This window comes from Equus caballus, chromosome 18 (genome assembly GCF_041296265.1).
Source record: "Equus caballus isolate H_3958 breed thoroughbred chromosome 18, TB-T2T, whole genome shotgun sequence".
Classification (NCBI taxonomy): Eukaryota; Metazoa; Chordata; class Mammalia; order Perissodactyla; family Equidae; genus Equus; species Equus caballus.
Window position 1 is genome coordinate 60,393,270 of NC_091701.1, and position 15,917 is coordinate 60,409,186.

Here is a 15,917-nt window from a genome sequence, read left to right on the forward strand (position 1 = left end):
AGCAGGAGCAGTGTGCTTTGAAATATTTTATACTTTTTGTAAGCTTTTTAAAATTTGTTTATATATTTTTATATTTTTCTTATTTAAATTCCTAATTTATTTCTCATTATAATGAGTTTGGAAAGTGACTAATTTAATTAAAACAAAAGGTCTTTTAAACAAAAGGTCTTTAAAACATTGTAAAGTGCTAGGTGCGCTTTGGCAGCAAGTTAACATTTAATGATAAACTGGGGTTCTCTTGCTCCCTCTGCTGGTGGAACCAGTTCGTGAAGAAAGTAATGTGACATTGAAGTGAACATTGCTTTTTTTGAAGTACAAGGTTACAGGCATTGGTGGTTGAAGAATAATGGAAGGTTTTTGTTTTCAAAAAATATATGATCAACCATAGCTGCATTGTAAATGTAGGGAATTTTAAGGATAACGAATCCTTGTTCTTCAGATATGTTTCAAACATGGAGAAAAACCTCCTAGAATTGTGTTTTTCTCCCTTTGGGAACTTTAAAAAGAGCATGTAGAACAATGAATAAAGAAGGGAAATAACGTGTTTCTGTAATTTCCTCTTCTCCCAAGCATGATTTGAAGCATACTGACAAGTGAAGAGAACAATCTTTTTGAAGCAAACTTTTAAATCCTATTCAAAATAGATTGCTACTATTTTTCTTTTGGACTTCTTTCCCTTGAGGTTTGATTCCTGTTGGGAACTTTCTTCCTGTAAAAACAGTGAATAAATATAAGTTAGAGCACATTCTCTCTCTCAGTTAGCCAGTTCTCAGATTAACTGACTGCCCGCTGCTTTGGGTAGCTAGGTAGGAGAAATGGTGCAGACATGGCTCTGTGCATGAAGCTGCCTGAGCCCTCTGAGGCCGAAGGTAAGATCTGACAGCCACCAGGAGCAGTGAGGGGCGATATTTAAATGTAAAGAAAGTTAAATAGATGACAAAACTGACCCAGGCCTTGGAGAATGAAAGTGACTATTTCTTAAGGAAAAAAAGGCCAGAAACTATTTTCAGTTAAAAGTCAGTTTGCCTTATAAAAAATGTCTTGTAGACTATTTAAAATGTTTCAGTGTGTCTAAAAGTTGTAACACCCTACTCTCGAGTTTTCTAATTCTAAATGATTTGACTGAATAATTATTGTATTCTTCTTGAAACGGTTTATGTTGAATAAATACATCACGGTAACTCTCTAGAGCTATAGATTTGTAGTATGAATGATTCACCATTAAACCAAATGATCCTACTCTATAAGCAATTGTTCATCTTTAAGGTTTAAGGGAAAAATTCCTCATACTTAAATGTTGAGGAAGGAGAATTTTTACCTGTGTATTTCTGTAAATAGGTTGTTCTTTGTCTCTTTACTCTCTAAATGAATTTATATTCAAATATAGATATTATTGGAAGTATACATAATTTTATAAGCTCTGAAGATTTAGTATTTGTAATCCTGTCTTCACACTGATTGTTGATTTAACTAATGTACCTTATTATTTTTAGCCATTAAGTTTCAGGATTCTTTTTATTATATTAGCCTGAGTTAAAGTAATCTAAAGTCAGTCAGATTCTTGACAGGTAGTTAAGTTGTTCCTTGGGCTTTTGAAATTCAACTGTATGTGTTTTGTGGGCAAGTATTGTATCCACAGTAGGATATGAACTCTAACACATGACAGATGCACTGATGTTTGTTACTTCCAAGCCCAATTAACCATTAAGTTTTGTTTGATATTTATCTAAATGACTGAGTTAATTTTTTTTCTTAAAGATTGGCACTTAAGCTAACAACTGTTGCCAGTCTTATTTTTGTTGGTTGTTTTTTTCCTTCTCCCCAAAGCCCCCCAATACATAGTTGTGTATTCTAGTTGTGAGCAACTCTGGTGGGACGCCGCCTCAGCATGGCCTGACGAGCGGTGCCATGTCCACACCCAGGATCCGAACCCACAAAACCCTGGGCCGCCGAAGCGGAGTGTGCGGACTTAACCACTCGGCATGGGCCGACCCCTTAAGTTTACTTTTAAAAAGTATTTACCTGACAGTAAAAGTAAACAGCATATATGTATGTGTGTGAGTAAAACTTGAAAAGGTTTTTTTTTAAATGAAAATTTGCAACTAATTATAGAATCAGAACCTAGCATAGAAAGAGATCTTTGCATTCATTTCCAGTTTTCTCCCTTCACAGATGAGGAAGCGTTTTCCCCTCTAACATTTGCTGTTGCTTGACAGCACTCGTTCTCCAGCATCTTTCTGAGGGATGTAATGTTCACTTTGATATCAGTGCCTTACTAGGGGGAGGAGCAAGGAAGTGTCCATGCAGGGAGTTCCCGGAGGATGGCAGAGAGAGAGCGGTTGTAAATCTTGACTGCTTTACTGTTCCAAAATACTTGAAAGCACCTTTGATCATCCTAAGAACCTGTGAGGTGGAAGTTTCGATCTTTATTTTGCAGTTAAGAAAACTGAGATAAGTATCACAGATAACTCAGGTATTATCTGAAACCATTTAGCCAGTAAGTGGCATAAATAAGACTTGAATTCGGGTCTCTGCGCAAACCTGCTGCTTTTGACTATACTGTACAACTTGGTGAAGTTCAGACTGAGTGATAGGGTCAGACATTGGACAAGAACTTAAGTCAAGTCATCTGATATACAGCCCCATACTACTTTAGAAAAATAATTCTTTCCTTTGAATTTTTTTGAGATGCCATTAAGAATTAGAATTATAATTTCTAAAGCTCCAGTTTTGATTTTTTTTTTAATAAAATTTTTTATTTTTTTCCTTTTTCTCTCCAAGGCCCCCCGGTACACACTTGCATATTCTTCGTTTTGGGTCCTTCTCGTTGTGGCACGTGGGACTCCGCCTCAGCGTGGCCCATTGAGCAGTGCCATGTCCGTGCCCAGGACTCGAACCAACGAAACACTGGGCCGTCTGCAGTGGAGCGCACGAACTTAACCACTTGGTCACAGGGCCAGCCCCTTGATTATTTTTTTTTTAAACTGCTATACAGGGGCTGGCCCCATGGCCTAGTGGTTAAGTTTGGTGCACTCCACTTCAGCAGCCCGGGCAGGGACCTATGCCACTCAGGGGCAGCCATGTTGAGGCTGTGACCCATGTACAAAATAGAGGAAGATTGGCACAGATGTCAGCTCAGGGCTAATCTTCCTCAACAAAAAAAAACCAAAAAGCAAAAATTGCTGTACAGCTCTCTTTAAACCTTGGAGAAAGGGCTGAGTTAGAACATTCCAAATATTGCTACTCTGTAGAATGCAATACAATAGTTTGGTGCCTAGAGGATACATCTTAGTAAAGACAAAATGACAGATGTTAGAAAACGAAGTAGGTGCCTGCCATGGCAGCAGGATATTGATTCAAAAGGGTATAGTCTTTGTTTTATTAAAACATTTTTGAAATGAAGTAACTCAATTGTGTGCATTACTCTAAAGCTGTTTACGTACAGCTTTAAACCTCAAAACACTGAAACCAAGCAATTTTATCAATTTGGTTTAGTGGTGGTTTTTTTGTAATTTTTCTTATGAAAAGTCTCAAGCTTACCCAAAGATTAGAGAAAATGGTATAATGAATGCTCATTATCCATCACTCAATTCAGTTATCAATATTTAGCTGTAGTTAATTTGGTAGAAGGAAACCTGTAGCAAATGATCAGAATTCCACTGAAGATTTAAAATCATTGAGCAGGGAAAATCCTGCCACAGAAGTCTAAGTTCTGTGTTTGCGTCATGGTTTTCCCTGGTGCACCCCATTTTGAATTTGACTACTTCCCTTTGACAACTGTGACCGATAATAAAACATAATGAGCTATGAAATTTAAACTATTATCAACAGCAGGTCTGTTTCTGTCTTCAGTAAGTGATTGATGATTTTGCTCAGTGGGAGGAAGGATCCTGACTTCAGTAGTTTTATTAGTAAAATATGACTCTCCCAGCTTATTTTTTTAAGGGCCTTTTTCTTTCAATTACTTATGGAGTATGTAGTAAAAGGAGAGAGGGAGTAGATTTCTTTTTCTTGTCATAGAGTAGCATCTTGAAGGATGGTGTACTGAGGTTACATATTCACTAAAGTCATGTTATTTTGTGACTAATTTTATAACCCTAAGGCATAGAATAGGTGATAATTCTACATTTTAAAGTGAGAGATTCTAATTTGGAGTATCATAATACTGTGCCTAAGCTGAGATTCCTAGAATATAATTAAAGTGACATTTGGATTTCAGTTATACTTTCTTGGTCTGTGTGATATTTACTTCACAGAAAACTCTTTGAAGTAGGGTAGGCCTGAATAGAGACTAATAATAGACCTTTTGTTGAATATAAAAAGAAAATGCATTTTGTTTCTTTGCACACAAAACAATGGTTTTCCTGTTGAACTTACGTCTGCTGCTTTGAAGAATATTATAATTTTTCAATAATAAAGAATACTAGAAACTATTTTCTATGTGATTTATAGGTGATGGTTTTAAATAACCAGTGTGCTTTCAGTTTTGAAAAGATGCATAAACTTGGATTCATGAAACTGTGTGGGACAAATATCACAAATCAGAGCAAATTTTAAATTGGGTAATAATATCATTAACCTTTGAGCTTCTTTTATGTTCATCATTCCACTCATTCCTCTGGAATACTTCTGGTTCTTAAATGGATTTGTAACTCAAAACTACCTAAAACCTGTTTGCTGTTTGCTCTCTGATTTGTTCACCGTTGAAAACCCATGTGTTTGACTAGTTTGCTCACTTTACTTGGGTGTCATTTATTATTTTAAGTACTAATCATTACAGGGTAAAGTGTTGGGAATTAGTATTAGCCAATACTTAATCTTAATATAGACTTAGTTATGTTAAAATAGATAGAGTATTTGGGGGGGTTGGGTGTAGGAATAAGGAATCTGAAAATTCCTAAATTATATCATTGTGCAGATGGGGGAAAAAAAGAGCATATAAAGATAACTTTTGTGGGTTTGATACCTTCTTTGAACATAGTTTTCAGGGAGGATTTATGTTTAAGATTTTCAACAATTTAGTTGATGAAACCTGCTTTTTCACTTATAACTCCCAAGTTATATCTTAAAAGAACATTTATGTCAGGACAAAGCAGTCTTACACGAGTGGTTTCTGATACCTGAAAATTTGTGGGGTTTTATCAAACTTTGCAATGGGAGCATGATACGCCATTTTTCAGAGATGCAGGACTTGTAATCGCCTTGACTGTGCATCGGTCTGCCACAGTGAGTGTGCAGGCGTTTCTCCTGGGATTGACCTCACACTTGGAAGTTTGACTACTTTTAGAGAACTTTTTCTTATGGATCTATTTTTCATTTAATAGTGACTGTTTTTTAAGGAAGAAGTTTATACAAGTAGTCATTTTTCTTTGCTAGTTACAAACTTGCAGTCCTATTGTTAACTGGAAAATAGATCATAAGATTAAGATGTGGGACATTCTTAACAATTTTGAGATAAGATGTCTTGCATTTTTTAAATATATAAAGCTTTGGTACCTTTTTTGTTAAGTTGATTTGTTTCGTAAATGATTGTCAAGAGGTATTCTTTGCCATAGATTCTTTAAGTTTTGACTACTTAAAACTATTCTTTAGGTTCAGAGTACGGAGGGAGAAGTTCCTCATGTTCCAGCCACTTACCAGCTGGGTCTTACCAAGTCAAAAAGAGGTAAGTAGACCCATAGCCAGTAGTTCCCCAGCACATTACCAAAATGTCGTCAGTTGATTTGGAAAAGGGGTTTTTATCTGTCAGTGTTTGTAGCACCTGTAAGTGTAAAAAGAAGACTAAGAACACAGGTTTGCAGGCTTCATTATGGTTTAGTTATAGAATTTTTTTATATCTTCTTGAAAGCATGTGCTCATAAGTCATTGTAGTTTTTGCTTATCCTGTTATCGTCTTGTTACACAATTCCATGTACTCTAAATATTTTGAAGTTCTGCTTAAGGGATGTAGGGAAGTGATAGTGCAACAGGTCAGGGCTACTTTCTACATGGTTGTGATTGAGATGTGTGCTTGTATTGCCCATCTCTGGGTTTCATTATTTAAATCTGGCTCCTAGGTATAATATGTGAATATGCCTCTGGTAGAAGAAAACACCAATCTCTCAGCAGTAGTTAAAGCTAGTTAAATTAAATTCAAACTATGGATCAAAGGTGAGTGGCTGTAGGTAGCATTCTTCCTTTGAATTATTAATTATTGACCAAAATACCTTGGAATCCGTTCCTTTCACTTTTAACTTGCAATGAGAAAAACGTGTCTGATCTTTAAAGTTACAAAGCTTTTGAGATTTAGAGGAGAGGAGAGAGGAAACGAAGAAGTTAAAATGACCACTGAAGGTAGGGCTGTTTATTTTTAAAACTTTACACATGCTGAACCACCCTGGTTTTTTTTTTTAAGCAAAAATTCATATGTATGTTCCTAGAATAGCAAATTACATGTGTGTTCTGATCTCTGAAATGACTTCATAAGAGACAATTTGCATATATTCTTTTCTTTGATTGCAATATGATACTAAGAAACGCTAGTTCCTACTCATTGGGTCACTACAGTTCTGGGCAGACACAAAAAGAACTTTACTGCTTAATTTTCTTCCCCTTGTAAGTTCATAAATATCTGTGTATGTTTCTGAGCTGTCAGGCAGAGTTGACAGCCATCAAGGGGCCTTTGCTTTAGATAGGGAGACAAAGGATACATTGGAAAAAGCAGCTTGCCCTGTGTCAAAAGGGGTAAAAACAGTATAATTACTTTAAGATCTTTCAAGAGTAAGCTTCCTGTGGTGGGAAGGACGGAATGTGGTTTGTATTCACCTCTGGGTTTCTTCCTCTTACTGAAATAAGGTCTCTTATTTCTGGTGGCATAAGTAAAAATGTTAACATTTTTATGAATCATATTTTTCTAAGTTAAAAGTAAAATGGTTTTGTGTGTACATGAGAGGGAGAAAGAAAAAGGTAGTGTTTCAGTCATTTTTGAAGGTGGCCTGTCAGGTTTGGATAATGTGATATGCAAGCATCTTAGATTAATCGTAGTTACAGAATTAGAATCACTGGTAATTTATTTACTTTACAAGTTTGGTAAAAAAAATGCATGTAGTACATGTATAAAAATACTTCACACTTTAGTAATAGGACTTTTGAAGTTACGGTGATCTTACTGTCAAATCCAGTCCTAGGATTTAAAAACTGAAGCCCACAGAGGTTTAGCAACTCAACTCCTGTCACAAGCTAACCTTCAGTAGATACTGTTGAGTGTAGTCCAATATTTTCCTTATTACAGAAGATATTTAATGTTTTCTTTAGCCTAACAGAGTGTACTGGTGTTCTCTTTTATTTCTTTATGATACTGGATAAGTAAAATTTCCAGATTTTGTTTTGTTCTCAGTTCAGCGTTGGCTCTAACTTCCTAGTTTTTAATTAGAAATGTCTTACCTCTTCAGTTAGGACAGAGGTCTGTTTCTTTTAGTTCCACCTTTTTCTTTGGCAAACTGTGTTCTTTGTGAAATTGAAATATCTGACTAAAGAACCTGGATTGTGATTATAGTTTACAAAATAGTTTCACCTACTTTCTACTTAGTTCCTGAAGTCGCCCTGTGAGATAGATAGGAGACAACCTGATTTGCTGAGGAGCGAAGCTGTTGCTTATAGCGGTAAAGCAGGGACTTGAACCCAGGCTCCCGTGTTCTTCTACTGCCCACACCTGTTCTGAAGCCTGCGTCTACACTCTGTCCTAACCTCTGTGAGCTCAGGACTAACCAAGGAGAGGAGAACTCGGCACAGACTGTCCTCCACTGCAGAGAAAGCCTGAGCAGAGCTGCTCAGGGTGTCCTGGGCCCTCTGGCCACTGCCCTTTGCCCGACCAGATTGGCAGTTTCACTTCTAAATTCTTTAAGCTTGACTGCTTAATTTTGTTGTTGGTTTAAGGAGGTAGTTATCGTCATTGACTCATTCAGCAAACATTTTTCATTGTTAGCTTGCTCTAGGTATTTGGGATACAAAGAAGAAATAAGGTTTCTGCCTTCAGAACACTCACAGTCTAGTTTGTTTAAAAAAAGACATGCAAATATAATTACGGTGATAACTGCTATGACATAAGATGTTAATCGTTTTCTCAGTCAATGTAATGCATAATTAGTATCTATGGTAACAGCTTATTCCAATTTAGTTCACAATTATTCTAATTTACCTAGGCTTATCAAGAGTATGGATCAATTCCTTATATTTTATTATGCAGGGTTTGTTTTTGTTTTTGAGGAAGATTTGCCCTGAGCTAACATCTATGTCAATCTTCCTCTATTTTGTAAGTGGAATGCCTGCTACAGCATGGCTCAATGAGCCGTGTGTAGGTCTACACCTGGGATCCGAACCTGTGAACCCCGGGCTGGCAAAGCAGAGCACGCAAACTTAACCACTTTGCCATCAGTCTGGCCCCAAGTTTTATTCATTTTAAAATAATATTACAGAATTATTCTAAATTTTTAATGGGGAAAAAATTATTCCATTCCGTATTGCTCCAGGTTGAACCTGAGGCTACAGTGTAATAGTTTTCAAAGTCAGAAAGACTTTGATTTTGGACTCTATTCAAACATATTAGCAAGTTCTTCCTTCCTATCCTTCAAATCTTAAATGAATGTGGATTTGGTAAACACTTTATTTAGCCTGTTGCTTTTGAAGTTCTGCAGAACTTGACTTGAAGCATCTCTCTTAGTAACTGTAACACTTGTAAAGTGCCTCCCCTGTGGCACTTGTGGTGTGGATGGGTGTGTGACCATGCTTGCTATGTGCTCAATTGGCCTTTTCACTTACTTAAAAGAATTTTTTTTTAGGTTATACTAACCAAGAATTAGAATTTTGAAGTGAAAAATGAACAGGGTTTTTATAAGATTAACAATATTATGTACTGGTTGAACTTATTTGAGTTTCATGCAATTGTTATGAAATAGTTGTTTCATAACTTAGAAATGTTTGCATCATTTGGAACATCAGAGGCATTTAAGTATATCTTTGCATACAAATTATTTAATTTATTGGCCTTAATTGTATTCTTTTCTTATTAGGAAGATAATAGAAGTTTTTACACACTACATTTAAACTTCTAATTTCACCTACTAAATATCTTTATATATTTACATTATGGAAATGGTCTACTTTGGGGCTCTTTTATTAGAGCCACTGATTTTTTCAATCAGTTGTCCTCCAAGAATAAGACATTAATTGGATTTACCAAAATACATTAATTAAAGCTTAATTAGCAACTGAAAACTGAGAATTTGTGATAGATCTGATTGTTTTGGATGAATTGAAGTTACCTCCTGTGCCTTGAAGCCACAGTTTTGCATAAGTAACACTTACTTTTCTAAGAAAGAGTCAATGCTGTGTGTCATCTATTTGTTGGGAATCATATGTCTGTAATCTTACCGTCCTCATTGAAGTCATATGTAGCAGTTTTGTATGATGGTGTTTCTTTCGGTAGATCATCTATTACGTACCGCAAGTCAGCATTCTGATAGCAGTGGTTTTGCTGAAGATTCAACAGAGTCTCTCTCCATTAATCATCTTCAGGTAAAACTTTCTATTGTAGTAGGCACTGTGATTAACTGCTTCAGTTTAGGCGATTTTTCAGTAGCTATACATTTTAAGACTGAATCTGTGTAGTCTTTATTTTTCAAATGACTGTAAGAATAAAACTTTCCAGGGATGCAGATGTTATCTAAGCATTTGGCTGCAAATTTTAGATTTCACTAATTCTTTATCTCTCTCTGACCAAATATTTAAGAACAAAAAAAAAAGCTCCCTTATTTTTGGACTACCAGGGAAGAGAGTTTATTTTAATCATTAATCTATTCTGTTATTTTTCTTATTTTTACTATCATTGTGTTTCAGTATTTTACGATAATTGTTTATTTAATAACTAACATTGAGTGTGGATCCATGGCTTGCTGAGTATTATATTACTTTTAAGGTATGGTATACTAGATAACCAGAAGATAGGCACATCTTTATCCTCAAGGAGCTTATATTCTGTATTTGTAGTACATAGAATGTACATGAAAGTTGTTTAAAACTTTATAAGCAAATTTTAAAGAAAATTGGAATATGAGAAAATGAGAACCCAGAAAAGAGCCTTTAGAAACGTAGCATTTAAGGGATAGACAGACAAGAGAAGTGTCTAAGGAGGCTCCGAGAGAATAATCTCGTGGGTAGAAAAACTGGGAGATGGAGGAAAAACTTTTGAAAGGAGAACTATGGCCATCAGAGTAAAAAGATGAGAATTTGGCTATTTGGAAACTGAATTGAGTGAATAATTCTGATGGAGTAACTGAGGCAGAAGCATGATTGGAGAGTAAATTGAGGTTAAGGAAGAAAAGATCTGAATGTTGACTGTTTTTTCAAATAAGGATGATAGCTGAAGGATGATAGGTCTTTTGGTCTTTTTCATAGGGTAATGACTTAGAGAAGCTTAAGGGGAGGGGACTGGAAGAGAAAAAGAACTTGATGCAGGAAAATCTGGGATGAAACTCCAGAAATACCCAAGTTCTGGAGAGGATGTGATCAAAAATACTGGTTGGAAGGATTAGCTTTGAAAAAAGAGACATAGTTTCCTTTCAGAATGGAGAGGAGGAGAGTGGTATGGGGAAGTTTGTAGGTGTTGGGGAAGAAAGTTGAGAAATTTTTGTCCATTTTCTCCGAGTCAGTGTCGTGTTGGAAGAAAAAGAGATGAGATGGGTAGTGAAAAGAGGATTTAAGGAAAATAGTAAAGGTCTAGAATAATCTTTGTGAGAAAGTGGAGGGGTTTCTGATCAGGAGCAATAAAAGCAGTCTTGAACAGCATCCGAGGCGGGAGACCCTAAAAGTATAGAAGCATCATATCAGTTTGGTATTTTGTTAATGATGTTTCTCATTTGAATTCTCCATCCTTCCTCCTGTCTTCCTTTCACAGGTTCAGGAGTCCTTGCAAGCCATGGGGAGTAGTGCTGATAGTTGTGACAGTGAGACAACAGTCACATCATTTGGTGAAGACCATGTCACACCAATAGCACAAGAATCAGAGGAGGAGTCTCTGATTGCTTTTCAGAAGGGAAGCAAGAAGGCAACATCAGTTGCTGACAAAAGAAGGTCAGATAGTCAGGATTTCCTGCAGTGTGAGACTGTTGAGAATAAAGGAAATAAACAGTCCACTGGTAGTGCAGGGGATCCTGCTACTGAAATTACCGAAATGAAAGAGGACTTGTCTCCAGCACAGCCGTTGGAACTGCAGAGGGAAGCAAGTGCTGAAAGTGATGTGGATAAAGGCAGTGAATGTGAATTTGCCCAGTATACCACTCACCATATTCTGAAATCGTTGGCTTCTATTGAAGCTAAATGCAGTGAGAAGGGCTCTGAAGATACAACTGGGCCTCCCTCTTCTGTGGACAGAGTTACTACAGCTTTGCAAAGAGCTCAGATGAAGGTTTGCAGTCTGTCTAATCAAAGAGTAGGGCGTAGCTTGATAAAGTCGAAAGATCTGTTAAAACAGAGGTACTTATTTGCAAAAGCTGGCTATCCTCTAAGAAGGTCTCAGTCCTTACCAACCACCTTATTGAACCCAGTGAAGGTTGTGTCCTCTGTCAATGTTCGGTTGTCCCCAGGAAAGGAGACCAGATGCAGTCCACCTTCCTTCACCTATAAGTACACACCTGAAGAGGAACAGAAGTTAGAAAAAGAGGTGAATGAGCCAGATGGTCAGTCTTTAGTTAAATCCACCATTTTCATCTCTCCATCATCTGTGAAGAAAGAAGAAGCCTCTCCGAGCGAGGGGAACCAGTTGGAGGAATGCCATGCTCGAAGGACTCCCACTTGCTCACTGTATGCTCCGGCGCCTATTTCCCAGTCCACCTGCTCCCTTCACTCTGTCCACTCTGAGTGGCAGGAAAGGCCCCTGTGTGAGCACACGAGAACTCTGAGCACTCACAGTGTTCCCAACATCTCGGGCGCCACCTGTAGTGCCTTCACTTCCCCTTTTGGGTGTCCCTACTCACATAGACACGCTGCCTACCCTTACCGAGCCTGCTCTGTGAACCCTCCTTCTGCCATCGAAATGCAGTTGCGAAGAGTGTTGCATGATATTAGAAACTCACTGCAGAATCTTTCACAGGTATGAGAAAAAGTATATCCTTCTTAACTTTTTTCTTTATTGATCTGCGCACCTCTTGATTCACAGAGGATCTAAGATCCAGCAGGCATGAAGCACCTCGCTTTCATTTTCTTACATGCCTAAACTTACCTGTACCTGCGCTCCTCCTCTACTCTTCCCTCCATCTCAAAGGAAAAGCTGTAACTAATCCCGAATAAGGTTAATTTCTCTGCTCACAGTCTCCCTTCCTTCTGGAGAAGAAATTTCGCTCATTCGGTTTCTTCCCTTCTGTAGCCTGTCCTCCAGTGTCTTTGTCATAGTCAAGATGTCCCTGTTATTAAGAATCTTCCTCCTCAAGTACTTTCTCTCCTTCTCTCTGCCATTTGACAGTGTTCACCACCTCTTCCTTTCTAAGTTTTCCTCCCCTTGGCTTCTGTGTCACCGTGGGCCTCCTGGTTCTGCTCGTAGCTCTCTGACTAAGCTTTCCCTTCATCTACTGACTCCTGATGCTGCTCTTCTGGCACAGAATTAGTCTGCCTCCACTGGGTTCAAAGACTGCCGTTACCTCAGAGAAAAACTCAGGTAAAGTGTGAATTCAAATAAAAATGCTCTATGTGTCTTGTCACTCTAAAGTCCTCTCTGTCAGATGTTTTAGTGAGCTGGAAATAATTTCAAAAAACTTTGAGAATAAGCAAATTGTCTTTAGGTTTGCCTTTCACATTTCCTTTCTAAATCTTTCTCTGAACTACTTACGTTTAGACAATTGAGGAAATGAACAAAATGACAGTGTAATGATCAGAGTGTTGAGCTGGGAGTCAGGAGGCCTGGAATGTATATAATGGATCTCTTATGATAATGACATAGTAGACAGCAAGCCACTTTGAAAGCAAAAATGAAAGTTGTAACTTTTTAAGTTGTATAGTAAGATATACCTTCTTTCAAATATAGATTTTATCCTCATGACAATTGTCTCCTAATTATTTTCAGTCTAACCAGAACGTGGATGTCTGTCCTTACATGTGGAGATTCCTCCTTACAAAACGGAGTTCTGTCTAATTAGTGAGATATCTGTCTATGAGTGAGATATTTAACCTTTCAGCTATAATTACATGAAACTGGGGATTCTTAGGGCCCTGTCCACTGCACCCTCATTGTGCACCTCTCTCTCTCGGCCAGCTTGTTCTGCTCTAGAAGTGGTCTTACTCTTGGATGTCCCATCAGTTACTCAGCTAATTAATTTTCCCACCCTCACCCCACCCTACTCAATAGACAGATGCTCTTCATGACCTGGCGTCTGCCTGTGTCTCCAGTCTCACTCCTTATGTTTGTGTTCCAGCTGTATTGAACTGCATGCAGCCCTCTAAATTGTTGTGCGTTCCTAGGTATCCGTTTTTACATATGCCCCCCCTTTTTTTTTTCAACTTGGAATGCCCCACTTTTGCCTTTCTTTGCCTGACGAAGCCCTGTTTATTTTTAAGACTTAGCTCAGGTGTCACCGCTGTTGGGAACACTCACACATCTAATCTGGATTTTGGTGTGTTTCCATCATAGCACTCCCCCACTCACCCCAATATTAAAATAATTTTTTTTAACTTTTCTGTCTTCCACTATGAGAACACTTGAAGGCTGGGAATGCCTTTTCTCTTCTTTTCTTCACCACGTAAAATAGTAACATATAGTAGATGCTCAGATGTCTAAAGGATGAGTGTGACTATGGCTTGCTGCTCTTTCCAGCCAAGTCAATGCTTTCTGTAATCTCAGAGTGACGTCTGCTATTGCTTCTACATTTTTGAGTTTCGTTTTTGTTTTTCTACTTTCTCAAGGCAAGAGGGAAGTCCCACAAGACACAGATTTGAACTGTACATGTGCTTTGCCTCTTCCTCATTCCTATACCTGAGGAGAGGAGTAAAGGGAGCAGTGGGGACTGATTTATTTGGTTCCTGATTACAATATGAAGTGTTTTGTTTGTTTGTGTCTGTCTCAAAGAGAAAAATATGTAGCCCCAAATCCCACCTTTTTAACACCTTAGATAATTTGAAAGTAGTTACTTTAGCATTGGTTTGTAACCATACTTTCACTCTTTTGAAGTACCCTATGATGAGAGGACATGACCTTGCTGCTGCTCCATATCGTACTCAGAACTCGTCTGTTCTACCTCTTTATGAAGTAAGTTCTTACTGAAATCTTTGTGTTATGAAATAATTTGTACGATTTAGAAGTATGATTTTGTTATATTGTATTTTAGAATACTTTTCAGGAGCTCCAGGTAATGAGGCGGAGCCTGAATTTGTTTAGAACACAAATGATGGATTTAGAATTGGCAATGCTGCGTCAGCAGACGATGGTTTATCATCACATGACAGAGGAGGAAAGGTAAAAGTTCGCTTTGTCTTAATGTAGCTCTAGTATTTTTCGTTCCAGAAAGCATTGTTGACCTTTTTTGTAATCTGGTTTTTAGTGTTTGGGATATTTGTGAGAGAGGGTAGAGGAAGAAAGACGAGTTCTCCTAGTGATTACTCCTATTGCAGTTGCTCTCGTGCTAGTTTATGGAACTTGGAATTTTAATACTTTCTGATTGCTTGTGAGAGAGTTGTGAATATGAATCCTCCAGACTGCTGTTTTCAAACTGTGTGCCTGTCACCATACCGATAGGTATGAAGTTGATCAGCTGCAGAGTTTGAGAAATGCAGTCCGAATGGAACTTCAGGATCTGGAACTGCAGCTGGAGGAGCGCCTGCTGGGCCTGGAGGACCAGCTGCGCACCCAGCCCGTGCCTTCTCCCTTCCGCTCCTCAGCTCTGGTGGTACGGTGCCGTGGGGGTTGTCGTACTTTTCACTAAGGGTTTCGTTCTAGTCTTCCACATCATTTAGGACAAGTACCTTAATTTAAAAACACTCATTTTGATAGCATTAGAAGCATGCAGAATGTTTAAGAGGCCTTTCCTTCAAATCAGTTGAATGTGCAAGTTGTGATTATTTTCTTAAATATTTAGTATATTTAGAAATACATTGAAAATTTTTAATCATAATTTTTAATAGTAGAAAATAAGGAGCAACACAAAAGTTTGGGTGTTTTAAAGGAAAAATGATAGTGGGTTAATGTATGACTAATTTAGATTTTAATCACTGCATATAACTGCAAAGAGCACAAATATATATTTCACCCAGTCTTTTTTTCCCCTTTTCTTTCCTTCAAATAAATAACCATTTATCTTAAACTTTTTCTTTATTTTGAATGCTTTTTCATTCTTTATGTTTTTTAAGGAGTCAAGCAAGATCTTTGTAAGGTCAGAAATCATGTATACAACTAAGAGACTAAAAAGAAATACCATTTCTCTTTATTTTATGCCACTTTTCATATTATAGTGTTCCCTTCCATGAAATTTGAACTTCAAGAGTTGTATTATTTTTTTATTTATTTATTTTCTTGAAGAAGAAGATTAGCCCTGACCTAACTACTGCCAATCCTCCTCTTTTTGCTGAGGAAGACCGGCCCTGAGCTAACATCCATGCCCATCTTTCTCTACTTTATATGCGGGATGCCTACCACAGCATGGTGTGCCAAGTGGTGCCATGTCCACACCTGGGATCCGAACCGGCAAACCCCGGGCCGCCGAGAAGCGGAATGTGTGAACTTAACTGGTGTGCCACCAGGCCAACAGTTGTATTATTTTTGATACTGTCTTTGCAGTTTTAGAATATATTGCTTTTAAATGTTGACATCTTGAACTTTTCTCTTTGTTACTTGAACAACGTATTTGATTTTGTTAAAAATAGATGAATACACACACACGAATATATGCACACATATGGAG

General features: G+C 37.7%; 1 protein-coding gene across 11 annotated transcripts in view; it reads left to right on the forward strand.

The window, feature by feature from the left end:
• The window catches only part of ITPRID2 (ITPR interacting domain containing 2), a 104,268-nt gene that overhangs the window by 78,472 nt on the left and 9,879 nt on the right, over positions 1-15,917 (forward strand). For 7 of the 11 annotated variants that reach the window (XM_070241376.1, XM_023622147.2, XM_023622145.2 and 4 more), the window contains 6 exons: positions 5,593-5,665; positions 9,464-9,552; positions 10,931-12,124; positions 14,192-14,269; positions 14,349-14,476; positions 14,756-14,906. In XM_070241376.1, coding sequence (XP_070097477.1) covers positions 5,593-5,665; positions 9,464-9,552; positions 10,931-12,124; positions 14,192-14,269; positions 14,349-14,476; positions 14,756-14,906 — 1,713 coding nt within the window. The remainder of the gene's footprint in view (positions 1-5,592; positions 5,666-9,463; positions 9,553-10,930; positions 12,125-14,191; positions 14,270-14,348; positions 14,477-14,755; positions 14,907-15,917) is intronic. The other 4 variants (XM_023622148.2, XM_070241379.1, XR_011428302.1 and 1 more) reach the window with 3 other exon arrangements.